The sequence below is a fragment of the Capricornis sumatraensis genome, chromosome 1 (assembly GCF_032405125.1).
Source record: "Capricornis sumatraensis isolate serow.1 chromosome 1, serow.2, whole genome shotgun sequence".
Taxonomy (NCBI): Eukaryota; Metazoa; Chordata; class Mammalia; order Artiodactyla; family Bovidae; genus Capricornis; species Capricornis sumatraensis.
The window spans coordinates 250086770-250102835 of NC_091069.1; the positions used below are offsets into that span (position 1 = coordinate 250086770).

The 16066-nt window shown below is 47.3% G+C and overlaps 1 protein-coding gene across 1 annotated transcript in view; it reads left to right on the top strand.

The window, feature by feature from the left end:
- Positions 1 to 16066, top strand: part of TRAPPC10 (trafficking protein particle complex subunit 10) — a 76813-nt gene that overhangs the window by 57441 nt on the left and 3306 nt on the right. The window contains exons 17-22 of the mRNA XM_068970707.1: positions 598 to 827; positions 8323 to 8423; positions 9797 to 9923; positions 10916 to 11086; positions 13278 to 13455; positions 15703 to 15897. Coding sequence (XP_068826808.1) covers positions 598 to 827; positions 8323 to 8423; positions 9797 to 9923; positions 10916 to 11086; positions 13278 to 13455; positions 15703 to 15897 — 1002 coding nt within the window. The remainder of the gene's footprint in view (positions 1 to 597; positions 828 to 8322; positions 8424 to 9796; positions 9924 to 10915; positions 11087 to 13277; positions 13456 to 15702; positions 15898 to 16066) is intronic.

A 16066-nucleotide genomic window follows, 5' to 3' on the forward strand; every position in this document is an offset into this window, starting at 1 on the left:
GTGCCCTGCAGCCAGGCGGTGTGGGCCTTGCTACAAGTCTGTGATGCAGCATTACCGCCTGGCTCGTGCTCCCTGGCGATGCTTTGGTGGCCTGTAGCCTCTTTCCACCCCCTTCAACTTTCCTCTGCAAAAGCAAAAGCAAATCAACCTTTGAAGGCACTGGTTGGAAGCCCTAAAAAAAATCCCATCTCCTGCAGTCCCCAGCCTTGAGGTTGGAGCCAGAAGGATTCAGCACTCTTCCTGAGTGGGGGCTGGTCTGGTGGTGGGATGGGGTGGGGCCACATCACGCTGGGACACAGGCCCTCTCAGGTGGGCTGTGAGGGAGGGTCTCTTTTCTGTCTTCAGACTGAGCACAGTGACCGTTCTCTGAGCCCAGCTCTACCAGACAGCTTTCACGCAATGCTGCTTTGTCTCGGGATTCTGTCCCTGATTTTCCTGTCTCTCTTCCTCTGAAATCCTTCCTGGTTACACTCTTGCACATGTGCACACGCAGCAGGAGCTGGGCTGGAACTTCACTACGGGACTGTCATCTACAAGAGGAGAAAGGAGCAAGGAAACGGAGGCACTGTGTTAAAGGTGACTTTTTCTCTTTCCTAGAAAAGGTTTCTGACGCGCTGCTCTGGGTTCAGTCGTCTGACAAGGTCACAAGCATCAGTCTGCCAGCTGCACCCACATACCACCTGATCGAATTTGAGCTGGAAGTTCTCTCTTTACCTTCGGCTCCAGCAGCAGGAGGGGAGAGCACCTTGCTGGGGGTGACAGAGCCCCACGGGAAGCATAAGGACAAGCAGAAGACTGGCCACTGCATGGCTACCACGGACCACAAAGTAAGGAGGGACTGGAGCTGTGCAACCTGTGGGGGCAGCTTCTGCCTGTCCTCCTAGATTTGAAGACAGCACATTCAAAATGATTTCTGTTGAGGGGGCAGATTGCCAAGTTCCTAACACCACAGTTTCTGGTTGAGTTTAGCATTTATATCTGTGAATCAGCCTTCCTTAGATAAGGGGTACATCTTTCAAAGACAGACAGACAGGCTGTTAACTTTTCTGTCCCACCTTGAGGAAGGACAGTTTACTGTAAGAGATACAGGTTTTGTTTAGAGGGCAGTAGTTTGCCTCTGTGGTCCATTTGTCCTGGTGATTAGGCTAGATGGAGTTCTGTGTCTCGGTGTGCTTCACTTTTTGTTCCCCGAAACATCACATCGTACTTAGCAAGGAAGACGTGCTATCATTTTATCCTTTGAGATGGGTATTTATTGATTGTTATTTGAGAGATTCATAACTTTAGTCCTAAGTCCACAGTCCATCAGCTCACAGAACCTGCACTAGCATCATGCTTACTCTGATTTTGTCCATGTCTCGTAACACAGATATCCATTCTGAGGGCTTTTGAACAACCCAGGGGTTGAAGTGTGTACTTGTGTTCCCACGGGACTCTTTCTGGCATACTTTTAAAAGCTGCTGCCTGAGGGTCTAGCTTCCTAACAGCCTGAATGTAGTTGCTGAGATCCTCCCATTTGGGACAGTGACAGGTCTTGGTGCATCCTCAGCTTCTGGAGCCATTGAAAATATAATAGGCATCTTGGGCAAGCACAGAGACAACCAAGAGCTGGGGCGAAGCAGACCGTTTGTCTCCTGCGTGAGGCCTCCGTCAGGACTGGGAGAGGTGGTTGCTTCATCTGCTGTGTAGACACGGACACAGAGCCAGGCAAAACAGAGGAGCGGAGGAGCGTGTTCCAGAATGACAGAGCAAGGTACCGCCTCTGCAGAGACCTTAGTGAGACAGAGATCAGTGATTCATCTGATAGACAGTTCACAGTGGGGTCTGAAAGATGCTCATCGGACTGGGAGAAAAATGGACAAAAACAGCAAGAACTTTAATAGAAAGAGAGAGACATAAGAAAGTACCAAATAAAAGCCTCAGAGCTGAAGGGTACAATAGATGAACTGAAAAATACACTAGAGGGGTTCAGCAGCAGACTAGATGCCAGAAGGGAGGGCACAATATATTAAAATGCTGGGGAGAAAAAAACTTCCAACCAAGAATATGTGGCAAAGTTGTTATTCAGAATTGAAGGAAAGATAGAAAGTAAAAATTAAAGGAGTTTATCACCACTAAACTGGCCATCTAAAAAATGTTAAAGAGATTTCTTTAAGATGAAAAGATACTGCTAATTATAGTAACAGAAACACAATGAAAAGGTAATGGATTTGATAAAGATAATGGATTCAGTTCAGTTCAGTTCAGTTCAGTCGCTCAGTCGTGTCCGACTCTTTGCGACCCCATGAATCGCAGCACGCCAGGCCTCCCTGTCCATCACCAACTCCCGGAGTTCACTCAGACTCACATCCATCGAGTCCATGATGCCATCCAGCCATCTCATCATGGGTCGTCCCCTTCTCCTCCTGTCCCCAATCCCTCCCAGCATCAGAGTCTTTTCCAGTGAGTCAACTCTTCGCATGAGGTGGCCAAAGTACTGGAGATGGATTACTCACTTATAAAGCTAGTATGAAGGGTTTTTTAAAAAGTGAAAATAGCTATGATTACAATTATTAGTTAAGAGGAATGGATACACAAGATAAAAAGATGTAAAATATGATTATCTCAAAAGCAAACATTGGAGGAGGGAGTTAAAATGTTGAGTTTTAGAATGAGATCAAACTTAAGTTGTTAATCAACTTAAAATAGACTATTATAAATATAATTTGTTATAAATAAGCATCATGATAATCACAGAGCAAAAACCTATAGTAAGGGTACAAGAGATAAAGGAATATAAACACACCACTAAAGAAAGGCATCAGACCACAAAGGAAGCAAGCAAGAGAAGAAGATGGGAACAAAGACGAACTTTAAAAACAGCCAGAAAAGAATTAACAGAATGACAGTAAGCATACACCTATCACTAATTACTTTAAATATAAGTGGACTAAGTTCTCCACTTAGAAGACAGAGTAGCTGTATGAATTAAAAAGCCAAGATCTGGGACTTCCCTGGTGGTTCAGTGGCAAGGACTCTGCGCTCCCAGTGCTGATTATGATAATGGCCCGGGTTTGATCCCTGGTCAGGGAACTGGATCCCACGCGCCACAACTAAGAGTTCCTGCGCTGCAAATAAAAATCCCACGTAACCGCAACGAAGACCTCACACAGCCAAATGAACAATAAATAAATAAAAATAAATAGACCCATCTTTAACTTGCCTACAAGAGACTCACTTTAGATGTAAGCACACACAAACTGAGAGTAAAGGGATGGAAAAAGCTATTTCATGCAAATGAAAAGGAGTAGCTACACTTATATCAGACAAAGTAGACTTTAAGACTATTAATAAAAGAAAAGGCAGGGTGTTAGGTAATGATAAAGGGGTCAGTCCATTAAGAAGATATCATATGTAAGTATTTATGCACCAAACATAGGAGTACCTAAAGTATAAAGCACATATTATACTTAAACACAGAAATAGCAATATAGTAATAGTAGGGGGCTTTGATACTCCACTTATATAAATGGACAGATCCCTCAGACAGAAAATGAATAAGGACACATTGGCCTTAAGTGTAGTTAGGCTAGATGGATTTAACATGACATTTACAGAATGTACCATCAAGAAACAACAAAATACACATTCTTCTGAATTACACATGAAATATTTTCCAAGGTAGAGCATATTGGGCTGCAACACAAGCCTTAGTAAACTTAACTGGATGGAAATCATATCAAGCATCTTTTCTAGCCACAGTGGTATAAAATGAAATTAATTACGTGAAGACAACTGCAAAATGCACACATATCTAGAGATTAAACAATGTGCTGTTGAACAGTGGGTCAAAGAAGAAACCAAAAGAGAAATAAAAACTTACTTTGAGACAAATGCACATGGAAATGTAACATAGCGGAATTTCTGGGATGCATTGTAAGCAGTTCTGAGAGGGAAAGTCGTAGCAATACATGCTTTCCTCAAGAAATAAAGTCTCAAACAACTTTAGACCTTAGGGAACTAGGAAAAGAAGAGCAAAGCCCAGATTTAACAGAAGGAAGGAAATTATAGATGCTCATAGGAGAAACAGATGAAATAGAAACTGAAAAGACAGTAGGAAAGATCAGTGAAACTAAGAGCTGGTTCTTTGACAAGATAAAAGTGACCAACCTTTAGCCAGACTCACCAGGAACAAAAGAGAGAACTCAAAATCAGAAAGGAGAGAGATGTTACAGCTGACCTCACAGAAATACAGTGTCTTAAGAGGTGACTATGAATGCAGAGTTCCAAAGAATAGCAGGGTGAGAAATAGAAAGTGCAAAGAAATAGAAAGACTAGAGAGATCTCTTCAAGAAAATTAGAGATACTAAGGGAACATTTCATGCCAAGATGGGCACAATAAAGGACAGAAGCGTAAGATATTAAGAGGTGGCAAGAATACACAGAAGGACTGTACAAAAAAGGTCTTCATGACCCAGATAACCACTCAGATGATGTGATCACTCACCTAAAGCCAGACATCCTGGAACACAGAGTCAAGTGGATCTTAGGAAGCATCACTATGAACAAAGCTAGTGGAGGTGATGGAATTCCAGTTGAGCTATTTCAAATCCTGAAAAATGATGGTGTAAAAGTGCTGCACTCAATATGCTTGCAAATTTGGAAAACTCAGCAGTAGCCACAGGGCTGGAAAAGGTCAGTTTTCTTTCCAATTCCAAAGGAAGACAGTGCCAAAGAATGTTCAAACAGTATAATACAGAGTTGCACTCATCTCACACACTAGCAAAGTAATGCTTAAAATTCTCCAAGCCAGGCTTCAACAGTATGTGAACTAAGAACTTCTAGATGTTCAAACTGGATTTAGAAAAGGCAGAGGAACCAGAGATCAAATTGCCAACATCTGTTGGATCATACAACCTACCAAGACTGAATCATGATGAAATAGAAAATCTGAATGGACTGATTACTAATAAGGAAATTGGATCAGAAATCAGAAAACCCCCAACAAAAGTCCAAGACCAGATGGCGTCACTGGTGGTTCTACTAAACATTCAAGTACCAGTCCTCTCAACCTCTTCCCAGAAATAGAAGAGGAGGGAACTCTTCCAAACTCATTTTATCAGGCCAGCATTACCCAGATACCAAAACCAGATAAGGATACCGCAAGAAAAGAAAATTACAGACCAATATCTCTGATGAACATAGGTACAAAAATCCTGCACCAAATACTAGCAAACCAAATTCAACATGTATGATGCACCGTGATCAAATGGGATCATATGATCTTGTTGATAGATACAGAAAAGGCCTATCAAAATTCAACATCCATTTATGATAAAATTATCAACCAAGTCAGAATAGAGGAAATGTACCTCAGCATAATAAAGGCCGTATATGATGGGCCCACAGCCAATATCGTACTCAATGGTGAAAAGCTGAAAGCTCTTCTTCTGAGATCAGGAAAAAGACAAGGACACTCACCGCTTTTACTTAATATCGTATTGGAAATCTTAGAACAACTAGGCAAGAAAAATAAAAGTCATCCCTGTTGGAAAGGAAGAAATAAAACTATTTGAAGATGACATGATATTATATATATTGAAAAACCTAAAGATTCCAACAAAAAACTATTGTTTGCTTAGTCTCAGTCGTGTCCAACTCTTTGTGACCCCATAGACTGTAGCCCGCCAGGCTTCTCTGTCCATGGGAATTCTCCAAGCAAGAATACTGAAGTGGGTTGCCATGCCCTCCTCCAGGGAATCTTCCCAACCCAGGGATCAAACCCAGGTCTCCAGCATTGCGGGTGGATTCTTTACCAGCTGAGCTACCAGGAAGCACCTTTTTATACATAGAAAAATCTAAAGATTCCAACAAAAAACTATTTGAACTAGTAAACAAATTTCATGCAGTTGCAGGATACAAAATCAATATGTAGAAATCTGTTGCATTTCTTTACACTAATAATGAGCTGTCAGAGACATTAAGAAAATCCTGTTTTCAATTGCATCAAAAAATAAAACACCTAGGAATAAATTTAATGAAGAAGGTAAGAGACTTGTATGTTGAAACTGAGAAGACATTAATGAAAGAAATGGGAGAAGACACAAATAAATGGAAAGATATTGCATGCTTATGTGTTGGAAAAATTACTGCTGTTCAAGTGTCCATACTCCCCAAGGCAATGTACAGATTCAGTGCAGCCTTTTTCAAAATTCCAATGGCATTTTTCACGGAAATAGAAGAAATAATCGTAAAGTTTGTGCAGAACCACAAAAGTCTCCAAATAGCCAAAGCAGTCTTGAGAAAGAGGTACAAAGCTGGGAATAACATGCTCTCTGATTTCAAATTACATTACCAAGCTATAGTAATTCAAACAGTGTTTATGATACTGGCATGAAAATAGACACATAAATCAGTGGAACAGAATAGACAGCCTTTAAATAAATCTTTGCATATATGGTCAATTAATTTATAATAAAGGATACAAGAATATATATTGGAGAAAGGACACTCAGTAAAAGATGTTGGTAAAACTGGAGAGCCACATGCAAAGGAATGAAACTGGAGTTTACACTGTGCACAAAAATGAACTCAAAATGAATTAAAGACTTGAAACTAAGGCCTGAAACAGTAAAACTCCTGGAGGAAAGCACAGGTAGTAAGTTCTTGACATAGGCCTTGGTGATGCTTTTTTCAGTCTGACACCAAAAACGGTAAAAGCAAAATTAAACAAATGGGGCTCTATCAAACCAAGACGCCTCTCCCCAGCAAAGAAACTGTCAACGAGATGAAAAGGCAGCCTGCTGAGTGGTGGACAGTATTCCCGGATCATATATGTGATAAGTGTCTGTATATAAAGAACTCATACAACTTAATAGCAAAAAAAGACAATCCAATATAAAAATGGGCAGAAGATCTGAACAGACATTTTCCCAAAGAAGACATACAAAAGGCCAACAAATTCATTAAAGAAATGCTCAACATCACTGATCATCAGGGAAGTTTAATCAAAGCCACAATGAGATCACGTCTTACACCTGTCAGAATGGCTGTTCTCAGAAAGACAACAGATAGCAAGTGTTGGCAGAAAGGTACCCCTCCATATTATTGGTGGGGGATGTAAAGTGGTGCAGCCACTGTAGAAAACACTATGGAATTTCCTCAAAAAATTAAAAATCGATCTGCCATACAACCTCACAATTCTACTCCTTGGTATTTTTCTGAAGACTACAGAAACACTAACTCAAAGAGCTATCTGCAGCCCATGTTCACTGCAGCATCGCTAATAGTGGCCAAGACACGGAAGCAAGCTAAAGCGCCCACCAGTGAATGAATTAAAGATGAACACGCACACACAGGAATATTATTCAGCCATAAAGAAGAAGGAAATCTTACCATTTGTGATAGCATGGGTGGAGGATGGATCTAGGGCATTATGCCGAGTGAAATAAGTCAGAGAAAGGCATATACCATGTGATCTAACTTATATGTGGAATCTGGAAAATAAAGAAAAGCTCATAGACAGAGAATAGGTTGGTGGCTGCATGAGATATGGAGGAGGGATTGAGAAAAAGGGATGAATTTTTTTTGTTACTTGTGCAAAAAGAAGTATATGCACAAAAGCAGTAAGATAAAAGGCTAATAAATGCAGTCATTTCAGAAGGATTGTGGCATTAAATGTCAGACAGGGCAGCAGCTGAAGGGCAATGTTTTAATTTTCAGTCCTTGGAATTTCTTCCCTCCTTACCTGATGCAGAGTTCAGGAAGCAGAGATGAGACTTCCATCAATATGTGCACGCTCTTTACTCAGTATATGCATTTGTTCCGTGAGGGAAATAAACAGAAGTTTGAGACCTGGTTTCTGCCCTTAAGGACGTTAGTAGCTTGGTCTCCACGATGCCCTCAGATTGGTTGGTTTATGTGGTCGGTGTCATGTGGATTAAGAGTTTGAACAATTTATTTAATTTTATAATAGTTAATGATTGATTAGCGTCATCTGCACATATGTGACTAAAAGCACTTTGTCATATCCTCCTGCATGTTAAAGAACACATTTAGTGTTGTGGCCACGTGTATGTGAGAATAGCGTGTGTATGTTTGGGGGGGTGGTGTCTGCACTTTCAGCTGCGGTGTCTGCTTGGGAGCCATTGAAACTGTGCCGGTGACTCACTTTTGTCCCCTTCCTTTGTGCTATGTTCAGTGGGGTTTTCTTTCTGAATAAGGAATGGTAAACACACTAACTGTCTAGGAAATTGGCAGCCACCACAGATCTGGCTGGCTAGGGTTGGCAGTGGCTGTCCCTGTGACAAGTGGTCTGAAGACCTGTTCCCTGTTTCTCCTCAGGTGTCCATCGATTGCCCATGGTCCATCTACTCCACCGTCATCGCGCTCACATTCAGCGTGCCCTTCAGGACCACGCACTCCCTGCTGTCGTCCGGGACACGGTAAAGGACCACAGGCCCTGCTTCTTTCCCACTCTCCCCCATACGCAGGCCCTATCGCTCAGAGCTTGACTTTGGTGACACTGAGCATGTTTTATCACAGCCATAATGCTGCGGTCCACCTGTCTAATTCAGAGTCATTCCCTGGATCCTGAGTGCACAGGCTCTACTCAGATTTCCCCAGCTCTCTCAGGAGTGAGTTTGCACAGCTGGTTTGTAGGATGTGGGATTCAGACACATCTCCTCTGTTCTGAGATCCCTTTTTATCCCTCCTTCCCTATTTTCAAGCCACTGGCCCATTGACAGACCAGGGTCACCTGCCATCCTGGATTCCACTGATCACATCATCATGGGTTTGTGTAACTAGTTCCCTGTCAGCTGCTGTGTCTTACCTCAAAGGTGGGGTTTTCAACTTCAGCTCGTCTGACACTCCCTTAGGTAACCCCACGTGGTGGGTGAATGGCAGCACCCCTAGCTCCTCCACTTTTTGCCAGGGGCACTCCTCAACCTCCCTACCCCCAGTGTGAGAACCACAGATGTCTCTAGACATTGCCTCCAGTTGAGAGAGCCGCTGCTTTGGAGGCTTGACCGAGTTCAGATTCAGTGTCTGAACAAGGAAGTCTGCGGGTGTCGTCCCACACTTCATCTGTCTGGGCATTGGGAGACGCAGTATCTGGTGCTTGAAAACACCAGCAGTAGACTTCCCAGGTGGTGCCAGTGTAGGGGACACAGGTTTCATCGCTGGTCTGGGAAGATCCCACATGCCTCGAAGCAACTAAGCATGCGCCACCACCGCTGAGCCCATGCTCTGGAGCCTGGGAACCACAACTGCTGAGCGCACTTGCCCTAAAGCCCATGCTCTGCAACAAGGGAAGCCGCCGCAATGAGAAGCCCATGCACCGCAGCTAGAAAGAGTAGCCCCTGCTCTCCACAACTCGAGAAAGCCTCAACAAAGCAGTGAAGACCCAGTGCGGCCCAAAAGTAATTAGAAAAAAACAAAAAAACACCAACAGTTCTACAGATGTTAATGAGTCAGCAATTCTGTAGATACTAATGGTTAAAAACACCTGTGACTCTACAGAGAATCTGAGTTGCTGCATTTGAGACTGATTTTTCAAAATTTATCTTACGTATAACAGAAATTCAAGTGAATTCTGCTTACCTAGTTGAGTTTGTTACAGTTTTGCTTCTCTTTTATGTTTTGGTTTTTTGGCATAAGGCATGTGGGATCGTAGCCACCCCCCCACCCCACCCCCGCATTAGAAGGTAGAATCTTAACCACTGGACCACCAGGAAAGTGCCCCAGTGTCTTCTTAGCACAGCCAAAGTGCATTTAATAAAGTTCTCAAACATCAGGATCTTTTTTTCTCTTTTAGGAAATATGTTCAAGTGTGTGTCCAGAATTTGTCAGAACTTGACTTTCAACTGTCAGATAGTCGTCTTGTAGACACCCATGATAGTACTGACCTGCGACTAATACCGTTGAACACGGAATCTGAACAGGTAACCTCTCAGCAGAATGCAGAGTGAGAAGAGTGTGCTGGCGTAACGGAGCTGACTGTGTACAGAGAGCAACCACGCAGGCAGTAGTGGGGCGCGCGTGCCCAGGGAGGAGCGCCCTGACATGCCCGCTCAGGGTTCTCTGTGGGCCAAGGGGCACAGTGCAGAGCAGGAAACAGATTGTGTTTTTAGAAAAATTAAATCTTCTGCTTGTCAGACTCCACACAGGTTTACTCTAAGCTCTTCCTCGAGTCTCATGGTGGTGCATAGACGCCATCACCCCAGCAACAGTGGCTGCTGCGTCCTGCCCACAGTCACATGCTGCCTTGCCAGTGGCGGGCTCTTGGTTGTCAGGGTAGCTTCATAAAGGAGTCATGTTCGTGTTTGTGCTGCCTGGCTGAATCCTGGCCCCGCCTTTCTGTTTATTTGTTGCATATGTTTTTAGACAGTCACTGCTGAGTGTTTAGAAGATCAAAGGTTTTCTTAAGGGTTTCTGATGTCTAGCATTTTCAAAGGACTTTCCCCCCATTTGGCCCACTTCAGTGCTTCCTGAGTCTGTCCACACTTGCAGATGCGGACGTGATCCCTGAGGTGGCACCAGTTCTTTTCCCCACTTCACTTAGTGGTAGGTCATAGTGACTGTCATGGTGTAAAGGTGTCCCTGTAATTGTTTGATGACATTTCCCACTTTGGAAACGTATGGGATACTGTGTACTAAGAAATATTCTTTGCCCCTGTGCTGTTGAGCTTACGGAATCATGAGAAATCAAGCCCTTTGACCAGTTCCAGACAGTCTTTGCAGGCAGGGCCTCTGGAGGTGCTGGGAGGCAGGGCCGGGGCAGCACACGCGGGGTGTCAAGAAGCGGGCCTGGGGACAGCCTCCCAGCTCCCTCCCGCTTGCCTGGTGGGGGCACACACCCCTTACCCTGAGCATCTGGTGTGTGTGCGTACCTGCGTGTGCATGGTGTGTGCAGTGACAGCCGACTCTCTTGCAGTGCATCCACAGCAGGCAGGCCGTGTTCTTTGTCTGGGAGCTGAAGTGGACACAGGAGCCTCCCCCATCTCTGCACTGCCGCTTCTCCATCGGATTCTCCCCAGCTTCCGAAGAACAGCTGTCTATCTCCTTAAAGCCCTACACCTATGAATTTCAAGTGGAAAATTTTTTTGTATGTATCTCCTTATTTCTTTGGTGGGGTTCTGGGGTGGAAGCATGGAAGGTGATGTCATATTCTTTACTTTCTAAAAATCAAACAGACAAAATCTTTCAATATAATGAAGCAACCTGTCATGGAAAAGAGCCAGCGCTAGGGGCATGGGGGCAGCCACCAGCTGTGGTTAGAGCCCTGGTCCTGTCAGTGGCATGTCTGCCCCTTGGGCCCTCCTGCGTGACCCCCGCTGAGCATGACCATCTCCAGGGAAAGGACTCCAGCTCTCCTCCCTGTTGTCTTCCTTACACTGACTTAGTCATGTCCTGCACCTGTTCCTTTCACCTTGAGCGTTAGCTGCTACATCTCCAGTTTTTTAAAAGAAAGCAGATTTTCTTTAACGTGCATGTTAGGTGTAGAGCTAACAGCAGCCCGGAGCTGGGTGAGTCAGGGTCACTGTGTGGTGCTTGGGTTTGGCGTTAGGCAAACTAGAACGTGGACACACAGCTTTGTGGTGTTTTCTTCTCTTAACAACGGAGACTGTCAAGCAACACTTTATTTTAGAAGGTGTTTGTGTGCATAGCTCTTGATATGAGCAATTTTTTTAATACCTCCTTCTGACCAAAAGACTATTTAAACCCACCTGTTTTCTTGAGCGTTCCGTATTGGCCTTAGAGTTAAACACAGCCACTAGTGTAGTTCATCGTTTTGTTGGACAAGCAGATGCCCCTTTGATGTGGTGATAGCTGTTGAACGTTAGATTATTCACACGGTGAAGAGTCTGCAGAAACTTAATGTGGTTTGCTTACTGCCAGTGACAACGAACTCATTAGCAGATTCCACTGGTACTTTTTTGTCTTTTTTGCTTCCTTTTCAAATTGAGCATAGGAAAAATTTTCGTTTAGACCTGTACAAGCTTAGTAAAAAAGCCAGAGAAAAATACTTGGTGGATTGCTCTCTTTAAAACTGGTATTCTGAGGACCAGAAATACAGAATTTTTTTTTTTTTAAGTCTCATTTCTGTACCATGTAGTTCCCTGGTGGTGCAGATGGTAAACAATCTGCCTGCAATGCAGGAGACCTGGGTTTGATCCCTGGGTCGGGAAGATCCCCTGGAGAGGGAAATGGCAACCCACTCTAGTGTTCTTGCCTGGGCCATACCGCGGATGGATCACGAAGAGTCAGACACGACTGAGCGACTAGCACTTTCACTTTCACCATGAAGTTGACTGTTTGGGGCGTTCGCTTCATTGAAGTTAGTGTATTGAAAGAGCTGGGCCATCAGCACCACGATGGTATTCATTCTTCCAAGAAGAAAGCCTGTGCCCATTCACACTCCCGACTCCTGTTCTCAGCCCTGAGCTACTCCGCTCTAGAGCAGGGTGCCTGAGCCTTGCCTGTGCAAGGACAGTCGCATTCAGTGTGATCGTTTCGAGACTGCTGGCTTTGACGTGACATGATGTTTCCAGCGTTCGTTCATCTTGGAGAGCGTGTCAGGACTCTGTCCTTTGTTGCGGCTGGCCTCCAGCCGTGGGCTTCCCAGGCCGGGCCTCTTCCCTCCGCCCCACTGGTGTGCCCTTCACCTCTCCTGTGGCAGTGGGGCTGCCAGCATGTGGAGGGGCAGGCTCTCATCCCCTGTGCGTGTTTGGGGCCTTTGTCCTGGGTGGTGGGCAAGTGTGAGCAGGTGTGACTGTCAGGTAGGGAGGTCACAGAGAAGGGAACATCGTGGAGAAGATTCAGGATGGACTTAATATGGGGTGGTTCCAAGGAACTCCGCTCATTTTGCTGGTTAGGTAATGGCGTTGTGTCTTTTAGTGGCCCGTCTGAGGTGTCCAGGGTGCCGTGACAGGCCCGGAGCCTGCTTTACAGCAGCCCTGGCAGATGAGGCAGTGTGTGCTGGTGGGAGAGGAGGCTCGTGAAGCGTGACGCTGGCCTGGGACCTGGTGACAGGCCTGTGCGGAGTCGCCGGGCCAGCCTCCCTCCTCCTGAGAGGCTTGACCATGTTCATGTTAAGAAGAGTTTAAGGCTCTTGGGGTGGGGCTTCCCGAGGGCGTCTCCACGGGGACTCAGTTGGTCAGAGGGCGTGAACACACAGCTGCTCCTCTGGTCCATTCTCGGAATTTCGAGTCTGCAGGCAGCACCACAGTGGCCTCAGAGAGCCGTCAGTTCAGATTGTTGACTCTCTCCTTTGCCCTCTCTTCTTTCTGGCCCAGACCTTGTACAACGTGAGAGCAGAGATATCGCCCCCTCCAGGCACAGAGCACTGTAGGACGGGCTCACTCTGCTCCCTGGACGTGACCATCACGCGGCTCTCGGACCTCCTGGAGGTGGATAAGGATGAAGCCCTGACGGAATCTGACGAGTATTTTTCAACAAAGCTGATGTATGAAGGTGGGTCTGGAGGCTTCTTGCCCCTGACTGCTGTGCTCGGCCCTGTCGCTCACAACGTGCAATACTCCTCATCTGAAGAGAGAACATTCTAGAATTGAAAGAGCACGTTTGAATGTCCCACTGTGTGATGTGGCCCTGGGCTCAGAGGGTTTTGAGCCTGGTTACTGCAGAGCGGTTTCTCTGAGAGGTGTTGGAGTGGCTGTGGGGCTCGGGGCTGGGGCACAGTGGTGCCTGGAGCTGCTCTGTCCTCTGCCCGTGAGTCAGGGGCCCCCCTCGCTCAGCAGGCCAGGTGTCCTGTGCTCACGCTCCCGCCCTCTCCCTCCAGCCTCCTTTCCCCCCTTCCACCCCTCTACCCAGACCCTGGCCCCTCCTCCTCCCGGCCTCCCAGACGCCCCTCGACAGCCCTCCTCCTCTGGGGCCTGGGCCGCTTCTGTAGGATTCTCAGGTTTTGGTGTCAGGCCCTTTATGCTCTAAAAATGGCTAGGGAGGCAGGTCTCCATTGACTTTCTTTAAGGTATTAGGAAAGCCAGTACATGACAGTGCTCTTGAGAAAGGACTGGTTTCCGGAGCAGTGAACACAGAAGAACTGTGTTTTGCTGTCCTCACATCTCTTCAGCGCCCGCCTCCCAGAAGGTGCCTGCGCGGTTCCCATCTGCTGCGTTCAGTCTGGTGAAGGGCCTGGGAGCCGCCCATCCCGAGTAGAGTCGCAGCTGGTAAAGGAGCGCTCTTGTTACGGCCTTCAGAGGACTGGGCCACTCCTCTGGCATTCTCTCACAGGCCAGCTCCGGCTGGAGTCTGAGGTCACGTGAGCAGCTCAGCTGGTGCTCTTCCCCGTCCTGCATGTGGAAAGGCTCAGCCAGGCGCTGCTCCTCCCCTCACACCTCGGGCGTCTGTGAAACATGGTTGCTGAGTCGTGCGGATCCACTGCACGTCAGCCCTTCTTGCTGTTGACAGTCACGCGTTCACACTGGTTCTGGGCTCATCACACCACTCTGAGTTGGGACTCTACCAAGCTCACAGTGGCAAATGCATGTTTCCCAGAATGCTGAGTTTTGGTCAGTTTCAAACTGTACCACGGGCAGCCTCTTCCACACCAGGCTTGTGCCATTGATTTTTAAGAAGGCATCTGCTCAATACCTGAGACTAAGGAGCTCGCTGCCGTGGGCTGCCAGCCCAGTGCCCAGTGCCCAGTGACCTGTGCTGGGCCTGGGCCTGTGTCCCCTGGCACAGGAGGCCGGGTGGTGGGTGCGTGGACGTCTCACTACTATTTTGCAGCTTCTTGTGAGTGTGTCATCATCTCAGAATTAAAGTAAAAAAAGGACGTGTCCGAAAGGGTTGAATTGACTGGATTTTGACTGTTGCGTGCAGAGCATCTGTGACTGACAGCAGCAGTTTCTCCTCTGCAGTCTGTAGCGGTGGGGGACACGGCGCCTCTGCTCCAAGCGCCAGTGGCCCGGCCAGCGCTCAGGCCTGCGGGCTTCCCACCAGAGGGCACGCCAGCACAGTGAGGAACGGACAGGCGCCCTCAGGGGCGCCCTGAGGGCCAGCTCTGTGAACCGTTGCTCCAGTATGTCCCTCCCCGGTGCCGCTTTGGCCTCTGCACGGCCTCAGCTGCGGGCAGCTTGCCCTCTGCTGCCCCTCCTTCCTCATCGGCCTTTGTTGAGCCGACGAGGATCCTGCCCTCCTTGCCGGTGGGTGACTGCTCAGTCCAGTGTTTGACTCGCACTGAGTTACATCACAGTCATGGTCTCATAGCGTCCCTAGCAGCACCTGCCGTGTGTGCGGCCTCCCCATGGTTCCCGAAGAGGAGCTCTGTGCTTCACGTGTACCTTTTCTTCCCAAACCACTGGGGGCTGATGTGAGCAGCAGAGGTGGGATCAGATGCGCTGGCCAGTACCACGCATAACGGCGGAACCAGCGCCCGACCCTGTCCTCACTCCTGGTGCCGCCTTCGCGGTGCTGGGTGGCAGGTTACACCACATTTTCAAGGGGCTTTCAAGGCAGCTTTGACTCTGCTCACTGACGAATGTGAGGAGAAAGAAGCCATCTTCCCCCGTGTAGCCAGCCTGCAGCTTCCTTTCTCGGTCAGAGGTGTTCTACTTTGAGATGCAGCTCCAGGGCACCAAGATATGGGACAGGCCCCCACTTCTGGACGTCACTCTGGAGCGTGGACTGGCCGCCGCCTCTTTTGTGTGAACCCTGGAGGCCCTTTCCGGGTAAACATGGCGCTTTGCCTCTTTGTTTCAGTTGTGGACAACAGCAGCAACTGGGCAGTGTGCGGGAAGAGCTCCGGAGTCATCTCCATGCCCGTGACGGCCCAGGCCACGCACCGAGTCCACATGGAGGTGATGCCGCTCTTTGCGGGCTACCTGCCGCTCCCCGACGTCAGGCTATTCAAGTACCTCCCCCACCACTCTGCACAGTCCTCACAGCTGGACGCGGGTAGGGACCCTGGTAATGGACGCAGCACGCCCTCGGCGCAGGGTGTGTGGCAGCTCTGTGCTGTTCAGCAGCCCCACACTCGGAACCAGGGTGCTCTAATACCAAACACTTGGTCAGGGTCACTTGTCCTGGGCCCCTGTTCCCGAGGGTGATCCACCCGGGACCTGTG